The sequence below is a fragment of the Lytechinus pictus genome, chromosome 7, assembly GCF_037042905.1.
Source record: "Lytechinus pictus isolate F3 Inbred chromosome 7, Lp3.0, whole genome shotgun sequence".
NCBI lineage: Eukaryota > Metazoa > Echinodermata > Echinoidea > Temnopleuroida > Toxopneustidae > Lytechinus > Lytechinus pictus.
This window is the reverse complement of record NC_087251.1, coordinates 42,884,774-42,902,828: the sequence shown is the minus strand read 5'-3', so window position 1 is coordinate 42,902,828 and position 18,055 is coordinate 42,884,774. Positions and strand designations below refer to the sequence as shown.

General features: G+C 38.2%; 1 protein-coding gene across 1 annotated transcript; it reads left to right on the top strand.

The window, feature by feature from the left end:
- The first annotated feature begins 965 nt into the window (after positions 1-965).
- Positions 966-16,516, top strand: LOC129264383 (uncharacterized). The gene is made up of 4 exons (XM_054902253.2): positions 966-3,053; positions 5,256-5,504; positions 13,295-13,677; positions 13,993-16,516. The coding sequence occupies exons 1-4, from the start codon at positions 2,471-2,473 to the stop codon at positions 14,251-14,253; spliced, it is 1,476 nt and encodes a 491-aa protein (XP_054758228.2). The 5' UTR covers positions 966-2,470; the 3' UTR covers positions 14,254-16,516.
- The last annotated feature ends 1,539 nt before the right edge of the window (positions 16,517-18,055 follow it).

Sequence of the window (18,055 nt, the reverse complement as noted above, 5' to 3'; positions counted from 1 at the left end):
TTAGGTTCTACCTATGAACTGGCTCAATTCGAAGATTTACTTACCCTATATGGATTCTCAACTGCGTACAATCTGGATAAGGACCCACTCAGTGATCATCAGACCTTGAGAAAAGAAATATCAATAACATCTCAGTTTTTAATTAATCTATTCATGAAAAGCATATAAGGAAACCAAAAACAGGAAAAAAAAATCAAGTTCACCCTAGAATGAGATGAACTTCGCCATATAACATGCACGGTATAGAAATTGCCATGTTCGTAGGAGGAAACAAAACTTGTTATAGAACTGAAATAAATAATATGGAAGGAAAAGGACAAAGAAATTATATATATCATTTATTATTAGTAGTAGTATATATTAATGATAAAGGTTGTAGTGATGATGATGATTAGAATAACACCAACATCAACAACGACAACAATAATAATAATAATCATCATCATCATGATAATAGTAATAGTAATAAAATCAATACTATCAAATATTTACAACGTACTAATAAAATAATAACACTTCCACTAATCCACTACTAATACTGCTCCTGCTCCTTCTGCTTCTACTACTACTACTACTACTACTACTACTACTACTACTACTACTACTACTACTACTTACTACTACTACTACTACTACTCCTCCTACTACTAATTCTACTATTACTACTACTTCTACTACTACTACTACTACTACTACTACTACTACTACTACTACTACTACTACTACTTTTTCTACTACTAATACTACTACTATTACTACCACTACTATTACTACTACTACCACTACTACTACTACTACTACTACTACTACTACTACTACTACTACTACTACTACTACTATACTACTACTACTACTACTACTACTACTTTTACTATTACTGCTACTATACTACTTCCACTTCTATTCCTGCTACTACATACTGATTTGCTATTAAATCAATGTTCCACTAAATAAAAACCCAATTATTAAAGAGTCCCGTCAGAAACAAACACTATTAATGTTTTTGGAGACTTCTTCTTCTCTATAAGTACAGGCCACCGTCTGGCGTATTGTCGAACTGTTGTGCAGGTGCAATGTATGTACAGTGTCTCAAATGAGGGGTCTAAAATAAACTCTAAGAGTGTGCAGCTAAAAAGACATCCGTAGAAAGTTAACGGAGCTGGATTTTCTGTACCTCCCTTTTGAAACTTGGACAGTGGCATCGACATAACAATGAATATTTTTCTACCTTGTCTTTTTATTCTCATGTAGGCTGATAATGCATTATCTATTTGCAGGTAAAGTCGGATATAGAATTGCATGAAAAACACTTAAATGCTCACTTGAAACACATTTGGAACTTAGCTCCAATAACAGAGATATAAATCAAAATGTCATCAACATCCCAACTATCTTTCTCTTGACAAATAAAAAACCAGTAGAAAAATAGAGATCGCCAGCTCCAATCTAGTTATCAGAGCTTCGTCCATAATGACGATATCAATTTACTTTATCACCATATCTATACCCGCTTAAAAACGTAGTTTTCTCGCCGCGCAAAATGCTTTTCTTTTTATTCTTGGGATGTCGATCACAACTCCGGCACTTTTAGCCGTTTTATGATGTATATCTAATCCGCCGTAAGAGTCATCGAGGTATTGGGTTGCAGACCATGTTGCCGTCATGAAAATATATATTATACCTGTATCATAAAAGTAAGATTATACGCACTCAATCAGCATTAGGAGGAGTCTTCAAAGAGTTTCTATTCGTGGCTGGTGTCGGGTGCATTGTGCGCTCTCTCCCTCCCTCCCTCTCTCTCTCTTCTCTGGAAACCGGTGTGCGGGTTGATGGAAGGGAGATGGGATAGTATTGAATGTATTAGGTAAACAAGAATAACCAAACCAAACGGTGTCCGCACCGGTGGTGTTACTTTCACTAAACCAGTCATTCGATGGTTGCGTCCATCCCGCTGAAGACGGCTCCCAAGTCACACTCGAATGGGAACTTTTGCGAGAACCACACTTCAACTGAGTTATATTTTAAAAAGTACCCTGCCTTGTTTAATCCAATCCGCTTCAGAAAATATTATTACCATTGCATTGCAGTGGAAACAAACGTACCTACGAGACACAATGAAGGATGTTGGTAAAACATGGTAAAACTTTGAGGTTATAGAAAATAATCGATTGATTTAAATACTGGATGTATGAATGAGGAAATTTGCGTCTTTTATTTAGATGTTAATTCTTAGAGGACATTTAAGAAGTGATTCTTGCTCAGATCGCCATGGACGAAATAATTTTGAAATTTCAACTACAGGACATCGAGATGCATAGCTGAGAGGAGCAGAAGTCCTGAAGACGTGGAAGATTCTATGCGCACGAATATTGTCAGATGATACTCGAAACGAAAGATTTTAACATTTGTTTCTTCTTCTTCTCGAAAAAGGCATTATTTTGGGTAAGTGGTACCATATTTTAAAGTGATAATGACAATGTCTTTAGCGGACACTATGCTGCAGACTTTTTACGTTCCAACTGCAAAACGAGGAGGGACGTGGAGACAGGACGGTGGTAGTGGTGACGACACCCCTTACCTGGAAGCTAAAAGACAACGGATGCTCTTGCGAAGCTCCAACTTAGCGGTCGCAGGATTCCCTTACTCCTTACATCCCTTTTCATATTTGCCAGCAGACTCTGAGGCTAATCGCCGGAGTAGCCGTTTGCAAAATGGAGACGACTTAAAATCACGGGATACTACCCTTGGAATGAAAGTGAACGATACCTCGGGCTCGACGCCGCCGCCGAGAGACAAGCCGGACGTTCGCTCCAAAGATGACCGAAGCGCTGTGGATCGGTTGGGCAAGGAGACGCTGATGGCGGCTCAGCAGGCATCCAAGAATTCGGCAGAAGATGGTGATGGTGTCACGGTGGATGTCGGACAGGAGAGAAGAGACTGCTTGAACGAATCGAGGGCGTCACCACCGTGTACCAAGCCGCTCAAGTTTGGCATCGAAGCAATACTGTCCATCGGAAGCAAGCCACCTGAAAAGAAAATGGTCAATTTATCAGGTATAATGGGAAACAATAAGATTTTAAATAGTTACTGTGAAAGAGGGGAGAAACAGCGAGAGCGAGAGAGAGAGAAAGGGGGAGACACAAATTTTATGACAAGTCAACAATTAATGACCTAATGCAGTCAATTTCATTAGGGTATTGGGTAAACCAATCTATTGGGCACACCTTTCCATGAAGGGTTTCTTTCTGGCCCCTTATTCTTTTTTTGTTAACATGATCACTAAGATGCTACACTGAAACATGAAATGAAAAGGAAGAGTATAGAGAATATAACAATGATAAAATCAATAATCTGCTTTTATAATGGAAAAGAGGGAGAGAGAAAGAGAAGAGGGGCAGCCTATAATACACTCTAAAAACAAATCAGTCAAAAATGACTAGTTAATAGGGTCAACTGGGTGCAACTGTTATTCTAGTCATATTTGACTATTTTCTAGTCGTATTTGACTAGAACAAAGTTTTTTTCTGACAAGAATATAATGTCAGAAATGTGATTATCGGTGATTGTCATATCAGTTGCACCCAGGTGACCACAGGACTGGTCTCGTCAATTTGACTGATTTGTTTTACGAGTGTATATCTAGCTAGAATGCTTTCTAAATTCTTCATGATAAGTGATGTTATCAATCTGGTCCGGATTTTTGTTTTGTCCTTTTTTGTTGTTGTTCAAACGAAGTGTGTTTTTTTCCTTATCACCAAATGCTATATATATACTGACATAATTATAGATCGCATTGCAATAAACTTCGCTCTGGCTATTCAGAGATCTTCATAAGTTTGTAATAAATGAGGGTAAAGCGAGATTGCAGCATCATTTAGCTCGATACTCAAATTGGTTTTTTTTAAACATGTTTAAGGGAACAGTTAATACTATAGTCAATTACACATTGCAAACCACTTGCCATTAAATCATTTCTAATTGTCATTGATTTGTCATATAGGCCCATGAGGTCCTTTCGGGGAAATGTTCCTTATAAATGTTGATTCCCGATTTAATTTACTTATAAATTAACTACTCCATGAATCTATTACGACTGTGACCAAAATAAGATACTTATAAGTGATGTGCAATCAAAAATCAAAATACACTGTAAATCTATGAAGAATCAAGAATATCAGGAACATTATAAAAAATATTCTTTCATGACAATACGAGTAAACCATCTATGCCAAGAAAGAAAGAAAAAAACCAACCTATAATCCATGTTAGGTGTTGCTTATTATATACCAGCAAAATAAATAGTTTGAAAATTGCGTGTCGAGACGGTGTTCTTTTTATCGATATCTATCACGGCCATGACTGATACTAGGAAAATGATATAAAAAATCCATCAATAGAATATCAAATCACAAATAAAACGGGAAGCACTAAATATGCTCGAATACCAAAGTTTTTACACGAAACAGGGGATCGATTTCACATCAAAACGATGTGTTTTTCCCCATTTCTTAAGTTATATGTACTGGCAGTTGTAAAAAGGTCAGGCAACTCTTCTCCTATCTTAAATGTCACAAGACATCTAAGAGGAAGTGTGATTTGATATGTCTGTTTTTATCATTATTATTTTATGAAACATATCCAATTCTATAATACTTTCAGTAAATTAAGAAAAAATGGATGCAATAAGAAATATGTTTCGTAAATATGGTGAAAGAAAAGTGTGCACGATGTATAGGTCTGGTGTATTTGAACAACAGTACTATACAGGTTCAGGGGCAGCACCAAGGTCTTTAGGGGGGGCGGTCTTTGAAGCGGCGTTTTTTTTTAATGGGGGTATTTTGAAGAGTTACAATCACGACGCAGACCTCCCTTTCTTTGTTCCCTTTATTCTCCCTTCTTTTTCATTCCTCGTTCCAACTCTTTTTTAAAAGAATCATATGGGCCCCGCTCCTACCCCTGTAGACCCGCCCCCAAATAGCCGTTGATCATATAATTTTCTCCAACCTGTTGCGTAATTATCTTGTATGATATTTTTTGTCAATATGTTCATTGTATACATTATGTCAAGATGTACGACAGAGACTTTTGTAATTGTTGAAAATGGAAATAAATTAAAACAAAGAACATTAAAATTTCTGTTTATCATTATCATCATTATTGAAGCTCACTCAGACTAAAAAATCGGCAGTATGAAACCAATCGTGAATATTGTATTTCAGAGAGAAAAATCATTGACTTATTAATTTTCACCACAGAATACACACAGCGCATCCTCGGTCGATCAGTGCCATCCGCAGCAAACAGCATACAGTACGGCCACGCTACGCCCAAATCCCCGGGCAGCAAGCACGCAGCGGTGGTCAACCCCAGCCCAAGATCACCCTGGAATAACAACTCGCCACGCCCACTTGGTCACCCGGCAGGCAGATGGGAGTGTTTCCCTGGTATTGCTGAAGCGGGAAGAGTTGGCTGGGTTACAAGAGATCACTATCCAGAACACCAAGGTTAGTATATCAATATATACTGTATGTATATATCAGGGGCGAAGGAACCGGGGGGGGGGGGGGGGGGGCACTTTTTCATGATTACAAAAACTGCTCGAAATGTTTAATTTTCACGTCTTAATTACATGAAGTGTCCAAAATTTTTGAGCTCGCGATTCGCACTCGCAACATCTCATAAGGATGCCCTTTCAGATTTGAAAATTTTTCCAAACCGCTCACTCGCGGAAAGAAAAAGCCTAAATATATATTTCATCAATCAGAAATCACTCCAAAAAGGCTTTGCTTAACTTAATTACTACAAAACACATAACTACATCACGCAGATGACAACCTCATGGTGAAAAATATCCGTTTGCACCAAAATGCCCATTTTGACATATTATAAGCTCCCTTTTATTTGTTTTGCCCCCAAACGAAAATACGTTCCGCTTCCCCTGGTATATATATTGTTAATGGTGATTTCAATTTTAATGTCGTGCACCCCACTCTTACGTTATAAATCAATCTATAAGATCGGTGTTATTTAGCAACGAAATTACTGCTTTCAAACCATGAGTGACAGATTATTAGATGAATAGTTTGTCTTTAAAATGTTTAGTAAATGTTTAGAATGATGTTTGTATCGATTGTATTTATTCATGGATCGTGTTTCAAGTAAACGTGTGGGTTTCCACAACTCACGTTCATACAGCCATACATCAGTATCTATTGTTACCTGATTGTACATAAACACGATGAAAGTCACCGTTATGTCATGTATGTGGCAATCTATATAAGGCCCGTATTCTGAAGTCAGGTTTAGACCATGGTCTAACATTGTGCTAAAATCATGGGGAGCCAGAAATTCCCAGAATTTGTTTACACTGCATGTTACTAATGTTTACTGTGCTCTTCCTGAGTTCTTCCTCGGTGAAGACAATAATTATAACATTCATCTTTCCAAGACAGTTTGTTAAGAATGATTTGCGGGTCAAATAAAATTGGCTGATACATGGAACATCTACTGTTTGAGATTTATGTGACAATTGGCTATCCATAGTTAAACTACAACTTTAAACCAGAGTTTGAATTAAAACCGACTGCAGAATACGGGCATATGACTCGTAGAATAATGATCAACATGATCAACTAGAACCATTGAGTAAGTTTTTTTCGGGGGGGGGGGGGGGGGGGAGGTGTAACCATAAACAATATGAATATGCTGGTTAGGTATGGTATGGTTCGCATACAATCAAGTTTGAAGTTGAAGTGTGTTTCCAATCCAATCCCCATCCCACGTTTCACTGTCAGTGATTCTATTTAAATTGTGTCACATAACTGAAGATGATACAATGTCACATGCACGGTTGGGAGAGAGGGGATGACTTCTTTGCTATGCGCCAAAGTACCGTCAGTATTCATTAAGAGAGGCGTAACAGAACGGTCTAATAATATTGCACAAATATTTTCATCATGCGGAATTTGGTTGACAAGATTAACTATGAGAGAAAGACAATGAATAATATTATTAGACATAAACAGGACTGTGAAGCGGAACGCTGAGAAAGGCATTTGATACGTTATCACGGGAGTTCATTGGGGGGGGGGGGGTAAAGCAAATAGTTTTGGGTGGAGGGATGGCCTGTGTTATGAGCCCTAAATAATATATTTCACTACAAAAATAAGCCCCCAAAAAGCGAAAGGAAAGAAACCAATATGACATGATATAAAATGTATTTGATGGGGTCGCCCATCTCGTGGGGGTAGCGTCTTTTTCCGAATACCAATAGCAAAAAAAAGTTTTTTTAAATCCAAACACGATCAATTAATATTGGTTGATTAATGAATACCATACAAAGCACATCAGTGATTCTCTCATTTCATGGAAGCACTTTTTGTTATTAAGAGCGCTTAATGCAACGCGATGTTTTCTTTTCTGTCGGCGTGTTCACACGGTATGAACAGGACACCATTGAGAAGATTTTGATCACGGAATGGATGAGAAATATGTTTGAAATCTCATTCATTTTGGTGATCGTGGGCAGGCACACGCTCCACCATGCCTCCCGTTTCTCTCCTTTCATCTTATCAACGGCTCGATTTCATTATCTTCTCACCTTGGAACATACCAAGAATAATATATCGAAGGTATAATGCCAACCATCGGTTAAACCTCAGATGGGCAACCGTCTAAAATACCTCTTTGTACCTGCATGCTTTTTTACAGTATGATGCTGAAATAAAAATGGTGGTGTTCGAACATTACTTCTCCCGCGAATTCCAATCTACCTCTGGCATGTCTGGTTTTCAGTTAATGTAATGACGGTTCCAGATGAAGCAAGAATGGAGGGGGAGGGGGGCATCCCTTTCTGAAATGAAACTTGATTGCTTTGGGGGAATACCCAAAGCGGATAACTGGCCTGCCGCACCCAGCCGTCATATTTTATTTAAATACCACAAACAGTGATTGACGCCGATCATAATACACGACATGTCCCAACCCATCAGCCTAATACTGAAAAGCTACAAATTTTTACCCATTTTTGTATTCGTCATGCATGTTCGCGGATGGGTCCATCTCGTGGCCCGTTCCTCAGGGTCTCGACCGCGAAACAACAAACACACACACACACACACACACACACAAAAAAAATCCTCGACCCCCCCTCCCAACGCCTATACGCACGTTTTGAATTATCACTGCAGGAGCATGACAAAACGTGACTCGAATGTTGACTTTGAAATCAAGATGTCATTTATACCACAATCACGGTAGAACATTGAATTCTGATGACGATGACATTTGACCGGCAACATTCGTACATTCCCACGTACATTTTGTATAATGTTCGACAGTTCTACCAATGCTGGGGATCTCAGTGTGGAGGCTCTTCTTACTACATTTTGTGACTGCGAGTAAAAAGTTCCTTATTTTTTTATTTCAAGAGAAACTTTTTGTCCGCCCGTGTCGCCATACACGTACTATCCGAAATTTCAGAAATAACACCTCGGTCAAATTATGTGATGCATGCAGGGTTAATCAGGGCAAGGAGATAGAGTGATATCTCCTTGATCAGGGTATCATCATGTTTGGTAGAGCATTAATTTAAATTTAATTGAATATAGGGCCTACGTAAGGCCTTTGTCTCTATTTATTTACAACTATTTGTCAAAGATTACCTGTGCTTGTACGCGACGCCAAAAAGTGGGGTTTTTTTAAAGAAAAGTTGAGATGAAAAACAAGCGACTTTTTCTATAGGTAAGACGTCTTAGTGCATAATATAGCGATTATTAATACGGTCAAGGTGTGTTTTTTTAGAGCATCGTTCTCGCAATAATTAGAGTAAGCTTTGTTATAACGATTAAAAAAGAAAAAAAAAAGACAATTAGTCGCTTCATTAACTTGGATAAGATGGAAGTACCGATTCGGTTTATGTGTTTCGGGGTGGTTAAAGAAGGCAGTCATTTAAATTTTTGAAAGAATGACTGCCGCCCCTTCCTTCACTGAATTCATTACTCCAAGATCGTTACATAGGCAAGAGCAAAGGGTCACGACAGCCTCTCGTTCAAACATATTTTGTTTCGTGCAATTACCCAGTACATCTCATCACCCCTTCAATATATCAGATAAGCATCAAACAAAGAATAGTTATTTTCTCGAGGTCCTCCGTGATCATATTTAGAAAATCATGTTATGGGTTGAAAAAATGGTCGTTTACATCTTATTCATTATATCCAGGGGCGGATCCAACTTTCGCTAATAGAGGGGGGGGGGGGGTGGGGAGTGGGGCGGAAAACACATATTTATTCACATTGTCCTCGATCGGCAGCTAAAAGCTGATTTTCGGGGGGGGGTTGAGGGGTAGTCTTCATTAAATACTGAAATTTAAAATTTCCATTTTTTATGTATGACCTTACATTTTTTCCATTTCGAATCATTTCCCTCCAGTTGGCTTATTTCATTTACTTTCCTCTTCTATGTCTTTCCCTCCTTTTTTTTTTATTCTTTTTTTTTTTTGCGCTGTCAAGGGGGGGGGGGGGGCATTCGGCTCCCCCTGAATACGCCTATGCTATATAGCCATCAAACCATGCGTGGTAAAACTCTGAACGCTTGATAAACAAAGGAAAATGTTACGAAACGTCATTGAAGTATAATTCCGATCATAATGGTCTTGCATTGCTGCTGTTTGCCCTCTCACATCATCACCCATTTATCACCATACCTAAGTTAGTGTATCCGTCACCCTTAGTCGACTCCTAATGGCCGTTACATGATGACATACAGGCATTCCAAGGGATATGAGCGGCGCGGTGGCAGTGGCATGTTGCAGAAAGAATTGCGATCAAACTCGATTCTGTAACTTTTGGCGGTGATGGCGGGTGAGGGTTGCTTTAAAAGACGGACAAAACCCCCCAAAACTTTGTGTTATGCCATTAGTCAGTGTATACATTCTCCCTTTGAAAGATATACGTGAAGCCCGCCCTCGTTAAAAGTTAGCATGAAAAGAGCACAAACGCCGAATTTATTTATATTCGAATATACCTTATGAGTTAGCGGGCAGATCGAGCGACCAATCAAGGTATTTCAGGGAAGGGTATACAAGTTTAATGGAGGTTCATGTATTTGGGAGGTTAATTTAAAAAAATATTGGGGGTGAGAAACCGGTACCAAAAAGGTCAATAGCTCTTCTCATGTCATCACATAAAGAGCAACTGGACAACTCGACTCTTCAAATGGAAATATTTTCAAGCGTACATTCATTGACAATGTCGCAGTCATTAACTTGAAAAATTAGCCAAGGTTTGGTTTCTTGAGAGCAGTGGGTCCGTTTCTCGGCATCACTTTCACCCCTCTCCTTAGACATGAAATGGTGTTCTTAATCACGACAACGTTCTTAAATCCAGCAATGTTTCTATCTTTGTATGCAATGTCGATATTGGGTTCGAAAAATGCCCCCCCCCCTCCCCCTCGAATCAGGCCCCGTAAGTTGGTCAGACGGTATGCCGTTTATTGGGCATGGTATAAGTCGATGTCCAGCTCGGACTACAGGAGCCAAGCCCATCTTGATTACTAAACTCAATAGCAAGCAAAAACATACACGGCTTCTATTATGCTGGAGGGCAGGGGTGATATGAGCCAAAACTTTGAGAGGGGTAAAGTATGGGGCGAAATAAAAAATAAAAAAAAAACGCCGCAAGCGAAAATTGATATCTTTCTAAAAACATTAAGATTTCGACGTAATGTTTAGATTTTACCCTTTTCCCCATTCTTTTTTCTTTATCTTCATGGTCGTGGAATTTTTAAAAATTTATCTCGTATTTTTTTTTTTTTTTTTTTTGGGGGGGGGATGCCCAGTGGCCCCCAACCCCCATCGATACGCGAACGCAGGAGGGTGTACACTTATGGACGGTGGGGGCTGTGCAGGGGTCTAAAATAATGATCAATATGCGAAGGTCGAATATGCACTCGTAAATATTTATATCAATATGAGGGAAGGGGGTTCGCCACATGACTGAGACGCGTGGTATGTAGATGTTTTTGACCCGGTCGAGGCTCAATGTCTCTCCCGACAGAAACGCTACATAAATGTAGCCAATCTGATTATGTACTAATCATAAAATGTGATTGACAGCAGTAAAATCTGGAAAACATAACTTTTCACTGAACGAACAATTTAGAAAGCATAAGTATAGCCACGAATTGAATGACGCCTTTTTCTATTATTGATAACATAATCGATGGTATAATTTCATTTATAGTTTTGCAGAATCATAAAACAGTCAACATGCATGATTTCGATTCCTACTCATTCCTAATGTGGACAACATTTTTCCAAGAATTTTCGCTTACGAAATTTCCGCTTTAAAAACAAAGGGCGCGGAAACTAGAAAAACGACTACAAAATTCATTATGCACAATCGTCCATTGACGAGAGGGAAGGGGGGGGGGGGCGGCACACAACTAAAATAAGCAAAATACTTCTATGAAGCCATGAATATCAAATATTCACTAGCCAAAAATATTTAGCTTAAAGCCTTAATAATAGAAATACATTATTGACGACAATTAAAGTTTATTATCCGATGCCGTCGTCGTCTCTCATTTTGGAGAAATTTCCGATCGCAATGCTCGTCTAATCGTTTCGCAAGACGACCGATATAGGAATCAAAATAATTCGTTGAGTATTCATTTTATCTGACACTGATGTATTGTTTCTGTTATAACCTGATTGTTTAAATACTTCGAGACGTTTAATTAGATGGGTCGGTCTAAACATGCGATGTTTGATACTCCCACTGGGACGAGATGAGGCTCCAGCCAGCGGGGTAGGGGTCCGGACTATGGGCCGCTCGCACTGATAGATTTCACGCGTCTTCATGTTTCAAATGACAACCCATTACATGACCCGAGAGGTATCTATTTCACGTCTTGAGATTTGGAACCAAGAAGCCGCATTGAGTGTCACTGAGATAGCGAGACATCACGGCTGATTTCTGTTCGTGATATGACGTTTAGCGATGGTTTAATAGGCAAGAGCCTATTGCAAAACTGTCAGCGTGCCGGGCCGAAGCGATCCCAGCGTTGATCGAAACGTGCAGGAATAAAAACAACCATCAATCAGTCATGATATTAACACAAACATAAATCAACGAATTTATCGATCAATTAATCAGTCAGTAATCTGTACCCATCAGTTAATTAAGGATACGATGAAAGGATAGTGGGTAGGGGAGCTACTAAATGGACAAATGCAGAAAAACAGAATAACCATCAGTGCTTTGGATCAATAATTACACGACGAATTGTTGCGAGTTATCACTTTGTTTCGTACGATTAAATTTTGATCTAATAAAGGCTTAATCAATATCTCCAATAGAAAATCACACCCATAATTCATCAGTGAGATTGGTGATAAAGGCCTAATGAAGCAGGTGTCAAGATTAGTAACGACATATATATATATATATATACTTTGGCATGAGTCCATTCTTCTTCAGCATTTTAAGTTATTTTGTTGTTTGTTCCAAGGAGATTTAAACATGTTGTAAATCTAGTTTGTTCATGAAGAAAAGTATTTGGAGCATGATCAGAATCAGAGGGAGAGACAGAGAAACTCGGAGACAGATAAAAAATCCAGATGGTTTCAGAAGTGATTTACAAAGGTAAACTTACCGAAAGCGAATCTGAGTACGGTAAAAATCAAAACCTTTGCAACGTGAGCTAGGCACCGGGGAGAAAATGCATTATTTCCGGTCAACCAAACAGTAGTTAATTTTGAAGAAAACTTTTCCGCATATTTATCATATTCATATTGCCATAAATCATTATAGATCGAAAACAGTAATCTTTATCAAGATAATACGCGTCAATTGGTAATTATGAGCCTAGTTACCAAAAATAAACCTGATAGAAGTTTCCAAAAGTCAGGAGCTACCACATTTCCGTTGAATTTTCTTCTGGTTTCTGAACACGTGACCCTTTTTCCTTGTAAAGTGTTCTGAACTTTTCATACCCCCTATTAAAATGATCTTAAAAAGGTTCGATTACGGAAAGCATATTCTGCATTACCACAAACAAAATATACCCAACGTCTTAGGTTTAGTTCAGTAAATAGAATACCGTTTTCGGGGGGGGGGGGCTGTGCATGCGACCAGGATACAAGAAACCAATGTGCCATATTATGCAAATTATTGTGTCATGAGAAGGAATTTGATGGTTAATACTTTTATATGGAAGTAATAATTTGATATCCATGCATCTGATTATCACTGTTTGGCTTTTTCTTCTTATTACATTCTTTCGACACCAGAGAACTTCCAATCACGTCACAGTCCCTACCCATGGACCCGAACCTTGGACCCCACCATTCAGCACTGCTACCAACTCCAACCCACTCTACCACCTTCGCATCCCACCCTACCCCGGTCCTTCCACCAGGCTGCTGCGGCAGCTTCGGTAATGCGATCGAACCTGGTGCAGGAGATCGGGCAGGACATCAAGGCGAATATCGGTGGCAGCGGTGGGATCAACACAGGTATATCAGGGAACCACAAACGCAAGCGGTCTTGGTCAAGGGCTGTATTTACAAGCCTGCAGAGAAAGGGCCTTGAGAAACGCTTTGAGATCCAGAAGTACGTGAACAAACCAGAGAGAAGGCAACTTGCGTCTGCCCTGGGCCTCTCGGATGCTCAAGTAAGCATCATGCATTTTCTTTCAATCCTCTTATTGCAAACACTCAGTCAAAACTCAAAATCAATCAACTAATCTTGCTTGTACCTCATCTTGTTAAAAAAAAACCTGGAAGATGAAGCTGCACAAGAATGCATTCGCCAGATATTCATTTATATATGTTTTCATTGTTAAACTTTGATATTTTTCTTCCTGTAATTTTATCTGAAGCACCTTGATCATGCAATTAAGATGGGAAGTACGCAAAATAAATATTGTTATTATCATTATTATTATCATTACTATTATTTAAAAAAAATCTTTTTCCTTTTTTTTCAGGTAAAAGTCTGGTTTCAAAATCGGCGTATGAAGTGGCGGCACACTCAGCAATTCAACCGGCCACATGGCATACCAGAAGGACAAACAGAAGACGTACAAGCTAAACAACAACAACTAGACATGGACAGTCATATGGATAAGGAAAGTGGTGATTCAAACAACAATGAGAACCAGACCGAGAACTGCATGCGACTGAGAACGGAATTCGGGGAAAGCACATTTGCTGATTGCAATGGCAGTGATGAAGAAATACGACAGTGAACAGTGAAAAAATTGCCAAAGCAACGGTCCTGTCCTGGCATCTTTTTAATGACTTTTGGATCTGTCGAAATGGACGAAAGCTTGACTATTGTATTTTGTAACCAGGAAACAAGCCATGTCGTTTGTCTCAACATTACAGGAGTCGTGGGAGACAATGAAGTGTACAAACAAAACTAAAGGATACAATTCCATTATTGTACAGAAATCACGTTCAGACAGGGATTAATGTAATTTATTTGTAAATGAAACAGACTTTTATGAACTTCAAGTTGATTGTCTATATACAGTAGATGTGATCGCATTATCGCTCAAAAAAAAAAAAGGGGGGGGGGGTTTGGCACCAACTGGCACCAACAGCTTAGAACAGACGCTTATAGCCTGAAGCGCAAGTTAATTGCTTGCACACAGTCATTTCGACTATAAATCGAATAATGAATCTGTTACTTATATCTTGACATTATCTCTGAACCTGATTGGCAAATTTTTTGTATCACCCATTCTTATCCTTCATGTCAGGAATGTAAGAAATGTCACTTAATTCCAATTTGTTATCAACAAGACATATTTTTTTTGCTCCATCCTATCTCGAACATATCGCATGTATGTTCTTTCTCGTGACCCTAAATTAGTATATCCATCGTTATCCAGATTTCATCTCAGGGATCCTAATGGCTTTGAAAAGAAGGACAGTGAATTTCATGGGTCGAAAATTTCTAACCCAAACCCTATATATCATTTCACCAAAGTCATTATTTTAATTTCTGTTTATACAGAACAACTTCGATTTTGAATATTAAATCCTAGACAAAATTTACCTAGTGTCTGCCTTTAATCACTTGCCTATTCTGTAACTGGGCGATCCTTGTACAAAGTCTTTGGGAATTACAGAATTTGGTAGTCTGTATATAGGCAATTTACAGAAGCCATTTCTCAATTTAACACTTGACGAAAAATATGAACATAAATTATCTTTACGATCTTATACATAAAATTATTGAGCATTGTGTCTAATAGAATATGCGTTAAGAATGAAAGTACATATCGAAGGAATTACATTATCTTTGATTGAATTAGATTCAATGATGAAACTATAAAAAATTGAAACGCATAATTTAACAAATAACATAAAATGGAAGTTTAAAGGGTCAATAGTCATGATTATTGAAACTAAATATCCAAAAAGACTAGGATTTATCTTGATCTTTAATTTGTCTACCTCATATACGCTCAAAAGTTGCTCTTTTCTTCCACAATTGCCATCTGAATTATATGCTCCGTCCAATTTCTATAGGTGGAAATACATACAATGGGCAGAAAATATGTATATATCACCTTGAATACGTAATACCAGACAAACAATTATTGAAATTTATATTTCTGTGAAGGCATCATTTTCCAAAGATTCGTTTTAATAAAAAAAAAATACATCCATCATGTAACATCTACGTAATAACAAACTATTTTAAAACACTCGCATGATCATGATAATGCGGTACTTTTAACTTTGTAGTACATCACACTGAAAAAGAATGGAACATTACTTTTGTTTACACCTTGTTTTACTCGGTGGGTATAGAGAAACGCCTTAAAATACGACGTTTTACACAAATTAAGGAACCCTCCTTATCGAATATGATTTCCATTCATTTTGTTGAGCTGCGTTCATGGTTACTGCAAACATAATTCAGAAGCAACAAATTATGACCTTTGTTATTATCACTTGACCATTACTACTTGAACGATTTGAAAGGTTTCAATAGTGCCAAGTTGTTATTACCCGGGATTATTACAAAGGATTACAGGCGCACGCCACAACGCCCAGTTAGTAGCTCTATGGTTAATCTTTAAAAGAGAATACATTAATTCTTTCTTCTTTTTTTTTTTTACCGTGACCTAGTATCATTTTTAAGGCATTTAATACAATTTACCGTGGAAACGGTTCCGTGGGATAAAGAACAAAACCAATCATGTACTAGAAAAATACAATGGTGGTCTGAAAAAAGGAAATAAATGAGGGATTATTTCAAACGACATTTAAAAAACACACACAAACTAATGAAATTTAACCTGAGGTTGGGCCATTATAAGATCGATTTCTGACTAGCACTTTTGAGAAAATGATTTACCTCTCTGAACTTATAAAAGTGATCTATTTGAACTGCAAGCACTATTGCACGCCACTTTATTTCGCACAAGGTGAGACTAGAAATGATGTGAGATATCAGATATCCATCTAATAAAAGAGGAAAGTATTTGAATTCGAGTTTACAGGTTCATGTTGTTTATGTTACGCAGTAAGTGAATGTGTGTGGGGTCTAAAGAAGTGAGAACATCCGTGCGACCGAGGATGCGACTGTCGCTTCAACATAAGGACCGGAAATAATATTACGAAAACCTTGTTCTTCTCTATCAAGGCGGGGGGGGGGGGGGGGGGGCTTCCTTGCACCAAGATCGTATTTCTCATGTTTTTGAACATGCAGAAGAAATAAATGTCAATACAAGATCATTTTTTTAAACACAACATATTTGGCATGAAATTGAAGGGGGCAATATTTTGCGACAGTGGGAGTGGGGATTTTCCCCTCTCTTAATTAAAGAAAAAAAAAACAATATATAATTTTGATGAGGTCATACTTTGAGACGATGATGATGATGGTCGTGATGATGACATTTTTTAAATGATATTTTAGATAATCCGTTATAATTTGAGATACTAGTTTTAATACTTAATGCTGATGGTGTTAGTAATTATGAAGATGCTTTTTGAGGATAAGTATTTATAAACTTGGCGCCGTCTTTAAATTGTGAATAAATGTAATCTATTCCGAACTGTAATACTATATTCTCGAGTTGCATTTGCAAGCGCTTTGTGCATCAAGGAAGGGGGGATCCTCGACATGGAACTGTCACAAGTGATGTGAACCCTCCCGTGTGGATTACAAGAAATATTAAACCTCCAGCGGTATAATGTTTACGAATGTTTATGATTTGAAGAGCAGGAAACTACATTCATCTATTTGACCTACTCCAATAAATAACCAAATTTACGTGCTAAACGCGTGACAAATGAGATACTTTCGGGAACAGATCTGGTTCGTAATAAAGACCACGACGCCTGTAGTAAACAAATTCGATCCTCTCTAAACCTTTTTATGAGTCGTAAAATACATGCGAAATCAAAAGTTATTCATGAAATTTCCTCTTTCTTCTACAACTAATATTGATGTACACATGGGCGGTGCTAGCTATAGTGAACAAGGAAGGATTTTAAAGAAGTGAAAATTAATAGGATAAAAAAAAGGAGGAAGACAGAATAGTTTGAAAAAGGAGGTCTTGGTCGTGTAACTCGTCTTGCCCCTCTCCCCCATAAAAAAACCCAGGGGCCGCCCCTGGATGTGGCCTTAACCCCCCCCCCAAAAAAAAAAAATCCGTAAAGGGGCAAGCACAGAATGAAACAAAACTTGCCAATTACTTGTTTTCACACAGTGCACGGCATTATGAATTACTCAAGCAAAGCGTATCATTTGAGAGAAGGGGGGGGGGGGGGTACTCGCAAAACAGACATGACGATAATTATGTTCTGTAAGATGTAAGAAGCCCCCCCCCCCAAAAAAAAAAAAATGTAGATTACACCTGAATAGTAATTCCGACAAATTTTATTTGATTCATCCATTACCAAATAATGCCCGCGTTTTACCACTTTACTCGATATATAACGCACAATCCTTGCATAATAATTGACGCAAATAATTAACATGTAAAGCCATGCCAAGTATCGAGTTATCAAAACACGCCAATAAAG